We start from the raw sequence: 19184 nt of genomic DNA, 5'->3' as shown, positions 1-19184 counted from the left end.
AGTAATCCCCACCTTGGGTCTACAGGACTTGGTCAGGAGCTAGTGAGGAATTTGAACAAAATGCAGTGTTGACTTGCCCATGAACTGCACCAGATTCCAGTCTCTCAAACTAGAACCTCTACAGAAGACACTGAAAGCTGGCTGGTGGTGGCGCACATCTTTTAATCCCAGCACTCGGAAGACAGAGCCACGCGGATCTCTGAGTTTGAGGCCAGCCTGGTCTACAGAGTAAGAGCCAGGACAGGCTCCAAAACTCTAAAACTACACAGAGAAATCCTGTCTCAAAAAACAAACAAACAAAAAAAGACACTGCAGATATGTCACAGTGACTTCCTGTGAGAGCCTAGGCCTGCAGGATGGAAAGGTGTGAGGAAGAGGTTTGCATTAGTGGAGTGGGAACTCTCAGCTTTCCTTAGGCTAGCCATGAGACACCGTGTCGTGGCCTGGCACTGAATTGGTTGGTGTTCTGTGCACACCTTTTTATGTGCTGGCTGCTATCTGTTACTGCGTTATTCTTACTGGATGAATGAGGCTTCCAACAAAACAGATGAAACGAGAAGGCACTTTTAAAAATAAATACTGAGGGGACAAAGAAGGACTCGGAATGAACTTTTTATAAACAAAATTGTCCAGGTTTATTCACAGGCAGGCCCCTCCTGGCCTGCTGCTGTGGACCTCCACACAGTCAAGGGAAGGCTTCTCTGGCCTCCTCAGCTGAGATCTCCTGGGAGTAGAGGTCCGTGAAGAGAGCTGGCAGCCAGTAGTGAGCCTCCCCTGGAGCCTGCAGGTCCAGCCAAGCTAGTCCTTCCTTCAGCAGGTGTTCCTGGAGGGAAGAAGAGGACTGAGCTGAGGAAAGGGACCTATAGGACGTTTAGAGAGCTAAGCACCCCACACCTACTCTAGCTTCTGAAAAGTTTTCAGGCGCGCTACATGTGCCTTCATTTGTTCACACACCCAAGTGGGAATGCTGTGTTTGGCTTTGGCCAAGGTGTGAACAAATGGCACCAGGTATTTTAACTTGTCCGGCTGCAGTATAATGGGAGATGGTGGAAAGAATGCAAAGCTCCAGCAGTCTGTGCTATATATATGGTGTCAAAGTCACTGCTTCTGCTCTAGCTCCCCAGAGCAAAGGAGAGCTCAGTGTTCTGGATGGCTGGGACATAACTGGCGGAGAGCAAATGGGAAGGACCATACTTCAACTACAATCGACTGGGTTCCCAAGATGAGCTGTGTCTGTCCAGTGTTGTTAGGCACATATTTTATGTTCTCTATTTTACAGATACAAGTGCAAAGAATTGCTGGGATAAGGAAAAGGTACGAAAATAGTGTTCTTTCATTCTCTCTCTCTTAGCCTAGGTGTTTCATTGGCACAAGTTTGTATATACAAAATTATCCACCATATAATATACAGTTTGTAATTACAGAGAAGTAATTATCTTAAGTGGTCACCAATTCCCCTCGCTCTGTACTATAATTTCTAGTACAAACTATATTACTGTCATGACTGACCAACAGCTCCAGGTTTCATGTGTCCAGGAAAGCTAGTGGGTATCATTGGTCCCTTGGTAGCAAGTGTGCCTATCAAGGTAAGAGGCCAGCTTTAGGAAGTTCTGCCCTCAGTGATGGCGGCAGAGATGCTCAGCTTCCTGCTGGTGCTGCAGTAGCAGGCTTCAAGGTAAGGAAGTAAAGCGAGGCTGCCTGCTGACCTCGGGCCCCTCTGTCACGTACCAGCACTTGCCGCGCTCGCTCCGTCTCCCATTTAAGACTGGCTTTGATTTCACTGACAGTCACGTACCCATTTTTCTGAAGGAAGGAAGAATAGGACCTGAATCAGTTAGCGTTCATTCCCTGGAACATAGCACCTGCCTAGAAGCAGGACATCTATCTGGTCAGGCTGCCTTCAACAAGCCTGAGCACACAACAAGCCTGGAGCCTGAGAGGATGGAGAAAGACTGGCCGATTCAACCTTAAAAATGGGTCCGAGGCACTAAGATACCAAATTACACCTTCACAGAGAATTCCTGAGTATGCCAAGACAAGATTCAGAATGGTTAACCAAAAAGGAACAGGGATAGTCATAAATTTCATCTAAATATTTAAACATGAAGCCACTGCACCACCTCACCCTACCCATCCTCCAAAACTGAAAGCCCTTGCTTATTTTGTTTTCCATTCCAGAATTAAAAATGAACACCTCTACCCTATGTCATGAAGATGACGTTGATGGAGGATGTTTAGGCTTCAGGCATGCTGAGGAACTGAGGTAGGGGGATTGGCAAAGTTCTAAATTTGTGAGGAATCCACAAAAGAGTTTAAGACATCAGAGGGTCTGTCTGCCCCCAAGAAACTGCATGTCTGTCTACCTGACTAAACAGCCTCTGTCCTGCAGCTTGACAAGTGCTTTGCACTGTAATTGCTCAATAAATGTCTGCTGACTGAGCACAGGCATGAGGAGTTCATCCATGAGACGACAGTCTGCAAAAGGCCTGACAGTAGACAGGAGGAAACTGCTCCCCACTCCAGCCCAGACTGCCCCTCAGCACCCGGAAGGCACACCCTACCTCCGCCAGCTGCAGCACAACAGTGTGATCCATGTTGAGCTCAGCTGGAACAGACTGGATGAGGTAAGTGCCGCCCACGGGGATGATGCCAAAGCCAGTGCCCAGTGCTTTCAGCTTCTTGATGGCTCTGATCAGGTCGTCTCTGGAGTGAGGAAGAGCACCTTAAAAACCCTTGGCAGATCAGCCCGACACTCAGATACGTAAAGTGAAAAAGTGACCAAAGGGCCAACAGGCTGTAGTGTGAACTACAAATGAGAACCCGTGACCATTTTTAAAGGGGCAGCAGCTGATCACTGCAACATTATCTGATTATAGTTGCAACTCATGAAGAGAAAAAGGAAACCCACAGAACCTGTGCTGATCACGCACAGCAAACACACACAGAGGTTCACACCCCTTGCCAGAGGAAGGACATCAGGGGTTTGATGCCCTTCCGGTGCCCTAGAACAGACTCAACTCTCTTTGAATATACTAGCTTACCCTCTCTTCTGAAAAAACTGATGTGCATAAAGCATAGCTTGCTTTTTTCCCAATATTCCTGGTCTTCAGTATGTTATCTGAGGCTGGTCTCTTGGGAGCTACATCTGAAACAGCCATTTATCTTTTCTCAACTGGACTCACACAGTTGGGTCAACTAGGTCGATGTATGCCCCATCACCTGACCCTCACCTTGGTCCCCAGCCTTTTTAGGTGCCTGCTCTAATCTTGAAGCCAAATCTCATCCCATTAAAAAATTTAACAGCCAGGCGGTGGTGGCACACACCTTTAATCCTAGCACTTGGGAGAGGCAGGGGTATCTCTGAGATTGGAGCCAGCCTGGCCTACTGAGCAAGTTCCAGGACAGCCAAGGCCACACAGAGAAACCCTGTCTCAAAAAAAAAAAAAAAAAAATTAAAAAACAACATATACCAGATGTGGAGGCACACACCTCTGATTTTAATACTACTAAGGCAGCAGCAGGTGGAATTCTGTGAGGTTAAGGCTGGCCTGGTCTACATACTGTGTTCCATGCTACATATTGAGACCTTGCCTCAAAAAAAAAAAAAGGGGGGGGGGGGTTTATAGGGCTAGGTGTGTAGTTCAAGTAATGGAGTCCTTGCCTAGTGTAAGGACCTGGGTTCGATCCACAATACCACCAAAAGTAGAAAAAAGGAACATATTTCTATCATACAGAAGATAAAGCATGGTTCCAAAGCTGGCCTCACCACTAGAGGACTTGGAAGAAGGTGCTGTACGATTCTGCAAGTGTTCTTTCTAGCCAAGTGTTGTGCAGGCCTGTAATCCCAACACTCAGGAAGTGGTGGGTCTGGAGAGACGGCTCAGCAGTTAAGAGCATGGGCCGCTCCTTTAGAGGACCTAGGTTTGAGTCCCAGCACCCACATGGCAACTCACCACCATCTCTAACTCCAATTCCAGGGGATCTGAAACTGTCTTATGGCCTCCATGGCACTGTACACACATAGTATACAGACATACTCGTGGTCAAAAACCCCATACACATAAAATGTAAAGAAAAAAGGTGTAGGTGTGTAGATGAGGAGTTCAAGGCCACTCTGGGCTCCATAGTGAGGTCCCAGGGCTGTCTGGGCTACACAGAGACCCTTTCTTCAAAGAACTCCTTAACTCTCCAGGGGCTGGGAGCAGGACCTACTGGCTGACGTCCTGGGCAAACTTGCCCCTTCCTTTGAGCACCTGCTGATGTAGCTCCTCCAGAGTTATCAGACCTGTCGGAGAGGGACGGAAAGAAAAGGGAAACATCACCTAGATGGCTCCACCCACTGTCCATACAGGACAGCCTCTCCAGTCAACCACAAGGAACAAATGTCACCCTAGTCCTCAGTCTCCTAAAGGAACAGGTCAGACCAAAAAAGTGAGGCCTGAGACCTCGTTTCCTGGGGGCCCAGGAGAATTGGAAAACGAAGGCAGACGAGCATGGTGCCTACCCCGAGTTTCCCTGCACTCAGGAGGCTAAGACAGACCACGGGTTCCAAGCCAGCCTGGGCTACATAGCCAGCCAGACCTCATCTCAAACCAACAAAGAGATGACACTACCAGAGGGCCAAGCTGATTGTTGTTTGGTTTGAGACAGTGTCTCTGTCTGGTAGCCAGGCAGGCCTCCAACAACTCACGGTAACTGAACCTTTTTTTTTTTTTTTGAGACAAGATGTCTCACTATATAGCCCTGGTTCGACTGGAATTCACAGAAACCTGTCTGCCTCAGCCTCCTGAGTGCTTGGGATAATGAGTGCGCTATACCAGCCCTGGCTTTGTTTTGTTTTATGGAGATAGGGTTATTATGTAACCTAGGTGGCCTTACCTTACAATAATAGCCCAGGCTGGCCTCCAATTTGTGATTCTTCCTGATATTTTTGTAATGAAATTACAGGTATGTCCCTTACTGGGAAGCAAGATTTATTTTTATTTTTATTTACTATTGCTGTGTGTGTCCCTGTTATGTGTGGGATATTTGTGTGGCCATGCCATGATGTACATACGGAAGTCAGAAAGCAACTCTGTGGAGTCAGTTTTCTCCTTCCACTTTTATGTGGGATGCAGGGGTTGAATTCATGTAATCAGGCTTGCACAGCAACACTTTTTTTATATATTTTTATTTTATGTGCATTAGTGTTTTGCCTGTCTGTATGTCTGTGTGAGGGTGTCAGATCCCCTGGAACTGGAGTTACAGACAGTTGTGAGCTGCCGTGTGGGTGCTGGGAATTGAACCCAGGCCCTCTGGAAGAACAGTCAGTACTCTTAACCACTGAGTCATCTCTCCAGTCCCAAATATGTCTTTTTGTTTTGTTTTGTTTTGTTTTGTTTTTCAAGACAGAGTTTCTCTGTGTAGTTTTGGGGCCTGTCCTGGATCTCGCTCTGTAGACCAGGCTGGCCTCGAACTCACAGAGATCCGCCTGGCTCTGCTTCCCAAGTGCTGGGATTAAAGGTGTGCACCACCACTGCCCAGCTTCATAGCAAACATTTTTACATGCTGAGTCACCTCACTGGCCCCAGATGTCCAATTTTAAGGTCATAAATCTGGTAACCCAAAGGCTTAGCAGGCATCACCTGCTAAGAGATGATATATGTATACTTCAGATACATATTTCAGAGAGGCAGGTCAGGCCTATAGGTCTCCCTATAGTCACAATGAGAACATCATAACCCAGACGAGGGTACACTTAGAGTACAGAGCCTCCTACCTCCATATTACGTAGCCTTGGCTGTGGAGACCAGCAAGGGACTCAACCACATGAAACAACTAAGATGTCTCTAGACCTCACAGGCTTGCAAGCTATAGGACTTTAGAAAGAAAATCAGAGACGCCCAGGCCACAAGACCCAACCACCCTTACCTCCATTCCGATGTTTCAGGGCCAGGCACACTTCAATAATCTGGACACCCAGCTCATAATAGAAGTCCCCAACGCCCAGCATCTCAGACCAGAACCCTTTGCCAGCTAAAGACAGAAAAATAAGAGCTGTATTACTCATTGTCATCCCGTCTCTTCTTTGAATACTATATTAAAGCTCCTAGCCTGTGGGAAGTCTTCCTACCTAACCCGAAGTCCTGCCTCACTTACTACCACGAGCTTCTCAGCCAGGCACTTCGATGTAGAATACAGACCTGCAGTCCCAGCGTTCTGAAGGGGGAGGCAGGAGGATAAGCAAATTCAAAGCTATCAGCTACATAGCAAGTTTGAGGCTAGCTTGAGTTACATGAGCCTCTGTCTCAAAGTGGGGGTAGCAGGGTAGCAGAATAACTCAATTGGTAAAGTGAGGACTTGAGTTTGATCCTAGAGCCCATGTTGAAAAAAAAGCCAGGCATGTAGAATGTGCTTGTGACCCAGGACAAGCAGATAAGCATATACCCGACTCACTTGTTAGCCAGCCTAGCTAGTGTGTGATTTCCAGGCCCTGAGAAACAACACCCAAAGTTGTCCTTTGACCTGCACCACACACACACACACACACACACACACACACACACACACACACACACACACACACACACACGCTGTCTAGAGAGCTCCTCCACTTACAATGGGATCATGTCCTAGTAAACCCCTCACTGTGAACTGAAAATGCATTCAAGGGAGCTAGAGCAGCATATACCTGTGACCCAACATTTGAGAGGTATAAGATACAGCTAGTTTGAAGGCAACCTAGTCTACATGAGACGATGAGTTCAAAGCCAGCCTAGGCTACATAGTGAATTCCAGGCCAGCAGAGCTACACAGTGAAATTCTGAAAAGGGGGTGGGGTGGAGGGGTGCACGCCACTGGAGATACCTCAGCAAATTAAGAAGAGCACCGGCTGCTTTTCCAGAGGACCCAGGTTCAGAGCAGCCATGTCAAGCAGCTCATAACCACCTATGGGCTCAGATGAGGGGGTCCACCAACCCCTTCTAGGCTCTGAAGGCATGCATACATGTGGCATAAGTTTAAACAATACACACATATATACACATGACTAAAAATAATTCAAAAACAAATTTAAGGGTGGGCAGAGGCACCCTGAGTCAGGGACCACTTGCACTTTAAAGTACCAATGGTACTTAACCTCTGCATAGGACAGAATCAAGAAACTATCTTCTCCTTCATACAGCCCTTTATTGACTGACAGCATGAGCCGGTATTGCTGTCCTTAAAATTGGTCTCTTGGGAGTAAATTCCAGGGCAGCCAGGGCAGTTACACAGAGAAACCCTGTCTTAAAAACAAAACAAAACAAACAAACAAACAATTGTTCTCTTGGGACTAGAGAGATGGCTCAGTAACTATGGCTGTTCTTCCATAGGACCCAGGTTCAGTTCCCAGCACCTACATGATGGTTCACAACTGTAACTCAGCCTTCTTCCTGCTTCCCTGAGCACTAGACATGCAGGTGGTCCACAGGCCTACAAAACAACCATACACATACATACATACATACATACATACATCAGACAAAATGACCATACACATACATACATACATAAAACAAGCAAGAATGACCATACACGTAAATAAATAAATCAGACAAAACGACCACACAGAGAGAGATATAGAGATAGATAGATAGATAGATAGATAGATAGATAGATAGATAGATAGATAGATAGATAGATAGATAGATAGAGAAAAGGGAAGGAGGGAGGGGCTGGAGAGATGGCTCAGTGGTTAAGAGCACTGACTGCTCTTCCAGAGGACCCGGGTTCAATTCCCAGCACCCACATGGCAGTTCACAACTGTCTGTAACTCCAGTTCCAGGGGACCTGACACCCTCATACATACACTAATGCACATAAAATAAAAATAAATTCTTAAAAAAAGGAAGGAAGGAAGGAAGGAAGGAAGAAAGAAAAAGAAAGAAAGAAAAGACAAAACAACCATAGGAAGGAAGGAAGGAAGGAAGGAAGGAAGGAAGGAAGGAAGGAAGGAAGGAAGGAAGGAAGGAAGGAAGGAAGGAAGGAAGGAAGAAAGAAAGAAAGAAGAAAGAAAAGACAAAACAACCATATAAATAAATAAAGACAGGTGTTGTGGTGGCGTGCACCCTTAATCCCAGGACTAGAGAGACAGAGGTGAGCAGATCTCTGAGTTGGAGGCTCAGAATGAGGAAAATCTACAGTCTTCATAGTGAGGAAAATTCTTCTCTTGATGGGCGAGCAGTTAAGAGCATTTCTTACTCTTCCAGAGGACCCAAGTTCCTTTCCAGCACCCAAGTCAGGCAGCTTACAACAGCCTATAACTCCAGCTCCAAAGGGATCTGGCTTCAGAGGGCACCTGTACTCACATGCACATCATACCCTACATACACATATTTAAAAATAATCAAAATAAATCTGTAAAATACTATTTTTAAATAAATCCTTAAAATAATAAGAGGAAAGTCAGGAGGAAACAAAAGGTGTACTACAAATTGTCCAAGGGAAGTTGATACCCACAGACTACAGCCTGCACTCCAGGCTCTCCACCTTCCACACCAGAAGGGCAGATGCCATCCTCCTACATGCTCCCTAAACACACATCCTCTGTATGTCCTTGCAGGCCCATCTAGAGATGCCCCACAGAAGTGATGACCTCAGGTGAGCTTCTCGCCCTTAAGGGTCTTACAAGAACATCAGGCCCCACAGATAACCCCTTACAGGCCAGAGGGTCCACCCCAATGGTAGCACACATGTCTTGGAACTGGACTCGGAACTCAGGGTTCTTCCGGATCTCTTGCTTGTGCTTGCTGGCAAATTCTTCTAGGTTGGTCTTAAACATGTCCAGCTGTTTTGACATCTGTTAAGAAAGAGCAGGGGGGAGATCAGAGCAACCCAAGGCTAAAGATAGGTTCCCAGCCCGGTGGCAGAGAAGGGTGTAAAATACCCAGTTTCTGGCTGGTGAGATGCTCAGGGGTAAAGGCACTTGCTGCCAAGTCTGACAACCTCAATTTTATCCCTGGACCACAAGGGGAAGGAGAGAGTCACTCCCTGTAAACTGTTCTCTGACCTCGTCACGTGTGTTGTGGCAGGAGCCCATACACTACACACAAATAAACATGACAAAGAAAAGGAACCAGTTTCCCTCAGATTATAATGGCCCTGTTTATTCTGTGCTTTCTCTTTTTGTGTGTATCCTTTTTTTGAGACAGGGTCTCATGGGGCCCAGCTGGGCTTGAGCTCACTGTAATATTAGTGGAAGATGACCTTGAACTCCTGATCCTTCTGCTCACACTTCCCAGGTCCTGAGATTACAGGCATTTGCAGTGATGCTCTGCTCTGTGCTCTCTCTCCCTAGGTACCCTTCTGCACAGTTGTGTTGAAGGCAGAAAGGAGATGATGTGTCTCCTCCATTCTAAAACCTGTATTTGTCTTCATGTGTCCCTGTCCTGATACCAGCATATACATCTAATGTGCTTTTTTCTCCTTGCTGGAGAAATCCACTCATCTGAAGGTACATCTAACAATCCAGATGTTTAGCCACTAGAGGAAAGGCTGGATAGGAAGGATGAGGACTAAGGATTGGGATTGCATTGGTTATTGAACCTTTAACTCTTTTTTTTTTTTTTTTTGGTTTTTCGAGACAGGGTTTCTCTGTGTAGCTTTGCGCCTTTCCTGGAACTCACTTGGTAGCCGAGGCTGGCCTCGAACTCACAGAGATCCGCCTGGCTCTGCCTCCTGAGTGCTGGGATTAAAGGCGTGCGCCACCACCGCCAGGCGAACCTTTAACTCGTGTTCCTCCTAGAGCCAACTCCAGAAAAGGAACTGGTATGGTGGAGCACGCTGCAGCCCAAAGCCAGCTGTAACCTTGGGGATATTAGGACCGTTGTTTTACCTGTATCACCCTTTCTCTTTCCTAATTAACAAAGAACAACTTCCAGGATACCGGGAGGAATCATTCCTGACCCAACGTCTCTTTCTCATTTTCCACATAAAATTACCAGAAATCTCTTTATTCTTTTAATGACCATTCTCAGTTAACACTTATGTGCCACATTCCCTAGAAACAATAGCTTTTATTTATTTGTTTGTTTGTTTGTTTATTTATTTATTTATTTATTTTGGTTTTTCAGGGCAGGGTTTCTCTGGGTAGCTTTGGAGCCTGTCCTGGAACTCACTTTGCAGACCAGGCTGACCTCTAACTCTGAGATCCCCTGCCTCTGTCTCCTGAGTGCTGTGATTAAAGGTATGAGCCACCACCACCACCACCCAGCCTTATTTATTTGCCTTTTAATATTTATTTACCTCATGTTCGAATGTTTCAGTGTATATATGTGTACCACATGTGTACAGGGGCCTGAGGAGGTAATAAGATTTTGGGCCAGGTGGTGGTGGCGCATGCCTTTAATCCCAGCACTCAAGAGGCAGAACCAGACAGATCTCTGTGAGTTCAAAGCTAGCCTCGTCTACCGAGCAAGATCCAGGACAGGCTCCAAAAACTACACAAAGAAACCCTGTCTCGAAAAACAAAAAACAAAAAACAAACAAACAAACAAAAAAACAAAACACGGATTTTGGATGCCCTGTAACTGGAACTATAGCTACTTGTGAGCTGCCATGTGATTCTGGAAATCGAACCCAGGTCCTCTGCAAGAGTAGCATGCACTCTAAACTGATGAACCATCTCTCCAGCCCCCAAATAACTGCTTCTTAGAAGCATAATCTAGCTGGGAAATGTGGTCAAACACTTGGGATGTTGAAAAGGGAGGATCTCAAGTTCAAGGCCAGACTGGGTTACACAATGAGATCATGACTTAAAAGAAAAAAACAAAGCTGAGCGGTGGTGGCGCACCCCTTTAATTCCAGCACTTGGGAGGCAGAGGCAAGTGGATCTCTGTTAAATTCAAGGCCAGCTTGGTCTACAGATAGAGTTCCAGGACAGCCAGGGCTACACAGAGAAACCCTGTCTCAAACCTTCCCCCTAAAACAAAATCTTTTTAAAAATGTAAAGGACATCCTGTGTCTATTTTTTGCTCAGACCAGGGGCCCATTTCAAGCTGACCCACCTCCTCCTTTTCACCAGTCACAATACCCAAGTGCATTTATTCAGAGTCCACACACAAAAAGGTGATGTTAGAGAAGGAACCTGCACCTGTCACTCATCCATCCTCCTGTGCGGGCCCTGTTCTTATAACTGTCAGGTTCAACAGGTGAGGCATATTTTCATTACTGTGAGATAGTTAAAATAAAAGCTGTGAGTCGAGGTACAGTTCAGTGATGGCACACATACTCAGCATATGCCAGGCCCTGGGTTTGATACAAAGCACGACAAAAAAATAAAACACCATAGTAAAGGATTTGATTGTGGTGGTGTACTCCTTTAATCCCAGCAGTGGAGAGACAGAGGCAGGTGGATATCTGATTTCAAAGCCAGTCTGGTCAACACAGCTGATCCCATACCAGTGATACACAGTGAGACCCTAACCACCACCCCCAAAAAAAGTTGGGCACTGTGCCACATGACTTTAATCCCAGTACTTGGAAGGCAGAGGCAGAAGGATCTCAGGGAGTTCCAGGACTGCTGAGACTACAAAAAAGGCACCTGCTCAACAGACTGTTTAAACTTGAACAACACCATTAATAAATCATTGTGACTAAAGACTATCATTTAAAATATCTCATGTATTAATGATTTCAAAAACTTTTTCTCAAGCTCACGCCTTTAATCCCAGCACTCAGGAGGCAGAGCCAGGCGGATCTCTGTGAGTTTGAAGCCAGTCTGGTCTACAGAACAAGATTCAGGACAGGCACCAAAGCTACACAGAGAAACCCTGTCTCAAAAAACCAAAGCAATAAAATAAAATAAAACTTTTTGTCTCAACTTTTTCAGACATACTCATGGATCCAACTTGCTTAGGTTTTCCTAATGCGATGCTATTCCCACACCAATGATATGTGCAAATAAATATTAGTATTCTTAGGGAGAAGTTGTCATTCTTATAAAGAGTGTTTAAACTTTTGTTGTGCTGAGAATGGCACTCAAGTATTTGTGCATGTTAGGCAAACACTACCTTTGAGCTACATTCCCAGCCCACTGACATGGAATTGTAATTCGGATTGACCACGACCATGTATATATGTAAAGAATACAGGGCAGGGAATGGTGCGTAGCATACGGTACTCAGGAACCTGAGACTGGGGAATCGCAAGGTGAGACACCATCTTAAAAAGTAAAATAACGCAGTTGATTGGCTTGATCAGTTTGGGAGGCATCTAGGCAGTGGGTACCAGGTCCTGTGCTCATTGCATGAGTTGGCTGTTTGAAACCTGGAGCTTATGTAGGGACACTTGGCTCAGTCTGGGAGGAGGGGACTGGACCTGCCTGGACTGAGTCTACCAGGTTGATCGCAGTCCTCGGGGGAGGATTTGCCCTGGAGGAGGTGGGAATGGGGGGTGGGCTGGGGATAAGGGGAGGGGATGGGAGGGGGGAGAATAGGGGAACCCGTGGCTGATATGTAGAACTAAATGGTATTGTAAAATTAAATAAATAAATAAATAAATAAATAAATAAATAAATAAATAAATAAATAAATAAGTGACATTTAAAAAAAAAGTAAAATAACGAAAAGGGAGGGGATGCACATGTCTAATCACTCAAAAATCTTAGCTGTTATTAGCCAATCTCCCTAAAACGAAACCTGGAGTTGCCTGACACCCTACTTTTAGTTCAGTCCAGACCATCTACACCATCAAAGGTATGTTGAGCAGCGTTGTTCGGTCTCCCTTCCTGCCTGGGGCCTTACAATCACTCACCTGGGCCAGCTGGTCCTCAGCCAGGACAGTCCCTCGCTCCTTATACTTGGCCTGTGAGACAAAAAGACCGGCATGAGTCGAGACAGCGAGCGCCAAGGCTCCCTTTGTGCCGCCACAGCTTTAGTGTGTAAGGGCAGGAATCTGTCTTAAACAACGATTTAATCGGCGGCTTCCTGACACTCCAGTGCACTCACTCCCGGGCTCCGGGGAAGGAAGCCTGTCTTCTACAGATTGTCAGGAGGCGATTTGGGGGAAGAGAACTCCGCTCCGGGAGAATTCGGTGTCTCGCGGGCAGAGTAGGCTGTGGCCCGGCTTCCTTCCCGCTCACCTCGGCGAGCTTCTTCTTGGCGATGGCGCCAGCTCCCACCCCGCGCCGGTGCATCCCCACCCCGGGCCCGCGGGCCGCCCCGCAGCCGGGACCCCAGCTCTCTCCGACCCAGGTTAGGCTGCCGGCTCCCAACGCGGAAGCCCTGTGCGGCGCGTCATCCGCGCGCGCCGGAAGTCGCGCCTCCACTTCCGGACGCGAGTCTGAGTGTCCTGGGGGGTGGGAGTGGGCCGCCTCGCCTTCTGCTGGGGCCACGTTCCACGAAGCCCAGACGCCGTCGAAGGCGCGAACCCTAGGGTCTGTTATATTCGTCTATGCATCCCACGAAGATTGGTGCCTGGTGTTCCGTGGCTCCAGGGTCTGCAGAGTAACAGATGCTTCTGGGACGTCACCAAGTGCAGTGTTGGCCATGGAAGGTGCCATTTTTTCCCCCAGACATCACTGTATATCCTTGGCTGGCCTGGAACTCACATTGTAAGCCAAGCTGGCCTCGAATTTACAGAGATCTCCTGCCTCTGCCTCTGCCTCTGAATGTTGGGATTAAATGCATGTGCCACCACGCCCAGTGTCTGAGGGAGCCAATAATAAAACTTTTTTTTCGAGACAGGGTTTCTCCGTGTAGTTTTGGAGCCTGTCCTGGATCTCACTTTGTAGACCAGGCTGGCCTCGAACTCACAGAGATCCGCCTGCCTCTGCCTCCCGAGTGCTGGGACTAAAGGCGTCCACCACCACCGCCCAGCAATAAAATATTCTTAGAATAAGAAGCAGCACTCTGAAAGTTTTGTGCCACGCCCTGCACAGCTTGCTTTGTTTCATATTTTTTCAAAACACTCAAATTCCTGAGTTGGTATTGTATTTCACAAAAGATTCGGGAATCTGCCTTAAATTACTTACTTAACTGCCTAGACTAGGACTTAGCTATGATTCAGGCAATCTGGCTCAAATTCAGGTTCTTAGCTGTAAATTCTTTTTGGTGTTACGGGATTTTGTTTGAGACAGGGTCTTTTCATGGCCCTGGCTGTCCTGCAATTCACTATGTAGACCAGGCTGTCCTGGAACTCACAAAGATCTTGTTGCCTCTGCCTCCTGACTGCTGGGATTAAAGGCATGTGCCACCACTGCCCGGTTTAGCTGTAAATTCTTAATCCAACTCAGAATCTCTGCAAAAGAATCCAACAGGTAAGCTTCATTAGGTCAAAAGGGGTTCTGTCCTTGTGGCAGACAGGCTCACTGCATGGACTTCTAATTGTCTGCCTCACACAGACAGCATCATGCAGTTAACACCTGCTACTATGTTACAGAGTGGTGATGAGGCTTTAGATGAGATCATTGCGATTAAAAACTGTGTTTAGGGCTGGAGAGATGGGTCAGCCGTTAAGAGTACTGGCTGTTCTTCCAGAGGTTCTGAGTTCAATTCCCAGCAACCACATAACGGCTTATACCCATCTGTAATGAGATCTGATGCCCTCTTCTGGCATGTAGGCATGCATGCAGACAGAAACACTGTATACATAATAAAATAAATAATAAATAAATAAAAACTGTGTTTATAGACAGCCTTTTACAATGGCTGGCTTGTAGAAAGAACTTTATACAAACAAAGGGAGAAAAAAGTTTGTAACTCTTTTTAACTCTTGGACTCTCCCCTCAGACATCCAAGACCCCACAAGTGTAGATCCAAACATCTCCCTAAAATGTTAAATTCTTTTTATTTTTTTATTATTGTCTGTGTGTTAGTATGTGGGCATGCATGCTACTGTGCACATGAGGAAGTCAGAACAACTTTGTGACTTCCACAATAAGTTCTATCATGAAGAATCAGTAAAACATAGCCCATTGTACAAAGTAATTTCTAGGATCTGGAGAGACGGCTCATTGGTTAAGAGCACGTTATTTTTTTGTTATGTTTTGTTTTTCAGTACAGGGTTTCTTTGTGTAGCCTTGGCTGTCCTAGAACTAGCTCTGTAGACCAGGCTGGTGTGGAACTCACAGACATTCTCCTGCCTCTGCCTTTCCAGTGCTGGGACTAAAAGTGTGCACAGGACAAATGTTACCTTTTGCAGAGAGGACCTGAGCTTGATTCCCATCACCCACATGGTGGCTCATAACTATCCATAAGCCCAGTTCTGGAGGATTCAACAGGTATGCATATGGTATACATCACATATGTGTGTAAATATTTCATACACATAAAGTAAAATGTAATCCTTTCCTTCAAGTAATTTCTAAGCCAATCTTGGTGGCTTATACCTTAAATCCCAGCACCCAGGAGGCAGAGGCAAACAGATCTCTGAGAGTTCAAGACCAGCTTCTACATAGTGAGTTCCGGGACAGACAGAGTTATACAGAGAAACCCTGTCTCAAACAGACAAAAATGTAATTTCTAGCTGGTAATGTAATTTCTGTGTAAGGTAAGCACAACTGTAATCCAAGCTCTTGGGAGACAGAAGAATCAGAGGTTCAAAGCCAGTCCTGGCTACACAGAAAGCAAGAGGCCTCGTGAGCTGCACAAGACCTTGTCTCACAGTAGAACAGACAAAACCAGCGGGGGAGATGAGATGGCCGAGCCTAAAGACCTGGATTTGATCTCTGGGACCTACATGGTGGAAGGAAAGAACTGACTCCTCCAAGTTGTCCTCTGACCTCACGGGTGCCACCGCATACCCACTCCCTACACAAACACACCCTGTGGGGAGCTTCAGTGTTCACATACAGAAAGAAATTAATGAAAAAATGATTTTAAATGCCAGTCATGGTGGTCCACGCCTTTAATTCCCAATGCTCCAGAGGCAAAGGCAGGCAAGTCTCTAAGTGGGAGGCCAGGCTGGTCTACAGAGTGAGTTTCAAAACAACCAGAATTACACAGTGAGACCCTCTCAAAAAACAAAGAAAGAAACAACAAAAAAGATAAAAATAATAATTTTTTTTTCTTTCCTTCTTTCCTTTCCTTTCCTTTCTTTTCCTTTTTTTTTGGTTTTTCGAGACAGGGTTCCTCTGTGTAGCTTTGCGCCTTTCCTGAGACTCACTTGGTAGTCCAGTCTGGCCTCAAACTCACAGAGATCTGCCTCCCGAGTGCTGGGATTAAAGGCATGTGCCACCACCACCCGGCCTATTATTTTGTTGTTTTTTTTCTTTTTTTTTGAGACAAGGATTCTCTGTGTTGCTCTGGCTGTCCTGGAACCTGCTTTATAGATCAGGCTGGCCTCAAACTCAGAGATCCACCTCCCTCTGCCTCCCAAGTGCTGGGATTAAAGGCATGTGCCACCATTACCCATCTAAAATCTATTTTTTTTTTTTTTTTTTTGGTTTTCCGAGACAGGGTTTCTCTTGTGTAGCTTTGCGCCTTTCCTGGATCTCACTTGGTAGCCCAGGCTGGCCTCGAACTCACAGAGATCCGCCTGGCTCTGCCTCCCGAGTGCTGGGATTAAAGGCGTGCGCCACCACCGCCCGGCCTAAAATCTATTTTTAATAAATTCTAACAGCTTCATTAAAGATAATAATGGCAAGAGGACTCAGCATCAAAAGGCACGTGCCTTGATGCCAAGCCTGAATACCAGAATTGGAATCCTGGAACCCACAGGGTGGAAGGAGAAAACCAACTCTTGGCTCTCTGTCCTCCACAAGAGCTCCAGTGCACACACATGTGTGCAAACATGCACACAGGTGTGTACATACACAATAAATAAATGTAAAAACTACTTAATAAGGATGAAGGCATAGCTCAGCCATCAGGTGCTGCGTGTCCTGGGTTCCAGTCCTACCTTCTCAAAAGGGAGAGGGAGGGAGAATGAGTAAAATAACCCTCTGAGCAAAGACGGGCCCATAATTGCATGATACAGACTTCAGAAGACGCAGAGGTTTAGAAGGTAAAAAACTATCACCAAAAATGCATGAAAAGTTAGAAATCAGCAGGACATGGTGCCACACCCCTTTAATCCCAGCACTTGGGAGGCAGAGGCAAGCAGATCCCTGAGTTCAAGGACAGCCTGGTCTGCAAATCGAGTTCCAGGACAGCAAAGGAGCAGAGAAACCCTGTCTTGGAAAATAAAAAGCTAATAATAATAATAATAAATAGTAATAACAGTAATAATTTCAAAAATCTAAGAATATTTCAAATATTTTAAAATTTTATGTATATGTATGTTTTGCCTTTGTGTGTGTATACCATATGTGGGCAGTGCTCTCAGATGCCAGGAGAGGGCATCAGAACCCTTGGGACTGGAATTTTAGACAGTTGAGAACTGTCTCGTGGATGCTAGGAATGGAACCCCAGATCCTTTGAAAGAACAGTCAGTGCTCCTCATTACCACAGAGCCATCTGTCCAACTACCCCTCAAAATAATTATATTCAAATTATATTTGTAAAGTACATATGTTTTTTTTTCTTTATTTTGGTTTGAGACAGGGTTTCTTTGTGTAGCCCTGGCTATTCTGGAACTAGGAACTAGCTCTGTAGATCAGGCTGGCCCTGAACTAACAGAGATCCGCCTGCCTCTGCCTCCCGAGTGCTGGGATTAACGGCATGCACCACCTCTCTAGGCTAAATTTCTTTTTTGAGTCCAACTGTGTAGCCCTTGCTGGCCTTAAACTCACTATGTAAACCAGACTGATTTTCATACTCAAAGAGATCCACCTGCCTCTGCCTCCAGAGTGCTAGGATTAATGATGTGGGCCACCACACCCCACACTTTACTCTATTGAGACGAGGTCTCACTACGTCAGCCTCTCACTACAGCCCAGGCTGCCTCAAGCTTGCAGCAATCTGCTCATCTTCTCTGGTGCTGCAGTTCGGGATGAGCCATCCCTCTGAGGCCCGAATCCTGATATAAACTTATCTGGGGGTCAGAGAACAGAACAGCCACTGTACTAAACAGAGGTTAGGCAGTGGTAACACACGCCTTTAATCCTAGCATTCTGGAGGCAGAAATCTGGATGGGTTCAAGGCTACACTGGAAATAGCCAGGCACGGTGACACGAACCTTTAATCCCAGCGCTTGAGATCTCCTGTCTTGCTTTGGAAAGACACACACCTTTAATCCCAGGAAGTGATGGCAGAAAGCAGAAAGGTATATAAGGCGTGAGGACCAGGAACTAGAGGCTTTTTAAGCTTTTAGGCTTTGAGCAGCAGTTCAGCTGAGATCCATTTAGATGAGGACTCAGAGGCTTCCAGTCTGAGGAAACAGGATTGGCTGAGAAGTTGGCGAGGTGAGGTTGGCTGTGGCTTGTTCTGCTTCTCTGATCGTTCAGAATTCACCCCAATACCTGGCTCTAGGGTTGTTTTTTGTTTGTTTGTTTTTTTTTTTTTTAAGTAAGACTGTTTAGCAATTCATCTACACTTAGTTTTTTTTCTTTTTTTTTAAATTTATGTGTATGTATGTGTGTCTGTGCAGGGGTGTGTGCAGGGAGTGTGCACACCCTCTCAGACCAGAAGAGTGTGTTGGATCTCCTGGAGCACGAGTTCCAGTCCACTGTGAGCCACTGGAGGAGGTTCTGGGAACCGAACTCTGATCCTCTCAATCTTACCACTGAGTGCTCTCTGCAGCTCACTGACTCACCGTGTGGCCCTCCACACGTGTGGCTTTCTCACCACATGACATCTAGACAGGACTTTTCTTCTTTCTCCACATGGCTCAGCACACTGTGATTAGGAATGTGTTAGTGTGTTTAAAGATGAGGGACTACTGGCATGTTTGTTCCAGCCACTTGGGAGGCCCGTGTATTGAAGACCCTTCCTTTTTTGTGGTTGCTTGCTTGCTCTTGAGATGTTAAGACAGCCAGGCTCCTGTAGGCTCCAGATCCTCTGCCCCCCCCCTCTCCAGCACTGATTTTGCAGGCTTGTAACGTCATGCTCGGTTAGCATGAAGGTCTGCCATTGTAAAGTCTGTTTGCTTACACAGTGATTCTGACAGAATCCCTCCTGTCTATGGGATAGAGTTTCCAGTACACTTGTATCACAGGATGCTGCACAGAGGAATAACTGGATGTGTCCTTTCTCCTTGGGAGGCATGGACACACCCAGGACACACCCGGCCATGCCCTGTGAGTGCTCAGCTGACATTTGAATGAGTTTTCACAGTGGACACAAGGA

General features: G+C 46.2%; 1 protein-coding gene across 2 annotated transcripts; it reads right to left on the bottom strand.

Annotated features, from left to right (window-relative positions):
• Positions 1 to 610: 610 nt before the first annotated feature.
• Snf8 (SNF8 subunit of ESCRT-II) lies at positions 611 to 13252 on the bottom strand. Of its 2 annotated transcripts, none has more exons than XM_006971912.4 (8): positions 13100 to 13252; positions 12772 to 12822; positions 8680 to 8818; positions 5911 to 6015; positions 4213 to 4285; positions 2562 to 2703; positions 1729 to 1803; positions 611 to 823 (listed from the first exon to the last, which is right to left on the bottom strand). In XM_006971912.4, the coding sequence occupies exons 1-8, from the start codon at positions 13151 to 13153 to the stop codon at positions 686 to 688; spliced, it is 777 nt and encodes a 258-aa protein (XP_006971974.1). In that variant the 5' UTR covers positions 13154 to 13252; the 3' UTR covers positions 611 to 685. The 2 variants fall into 2 exon arrangements, with proteins under 2 accessions (XP_006971974.1, XP_076399326.1); XM_076543211.1 differs by lacking the exon at positions 13100 to 13252 and adding an exon at positions 12966 to 13070.
• Positions 13253 to 19184: the final 5932 nt, after the last annotated feature.

Source organism: Peromyscus maniculatus, chromosome 8 (assembly GCF_049852395.1).
Source record: "Peromyscus maniculatus bairdii isolate BWxNUB_F1_BW_parent chromosome 8, HU_Pman_BW_mat_3.1, whole genome shotgun sequence".
Taxonomy (NCBI): Eukaryota; Metazoa; Chordata; class Mammalia; order Rodentia; family Cricetidae; genus Peromyscus; species Peromyscus maniculatus.
Note: the sequence above shows the minus strand (reverse complement) of the source record. Positions and strands in the feature narration are given on the sequence as shown.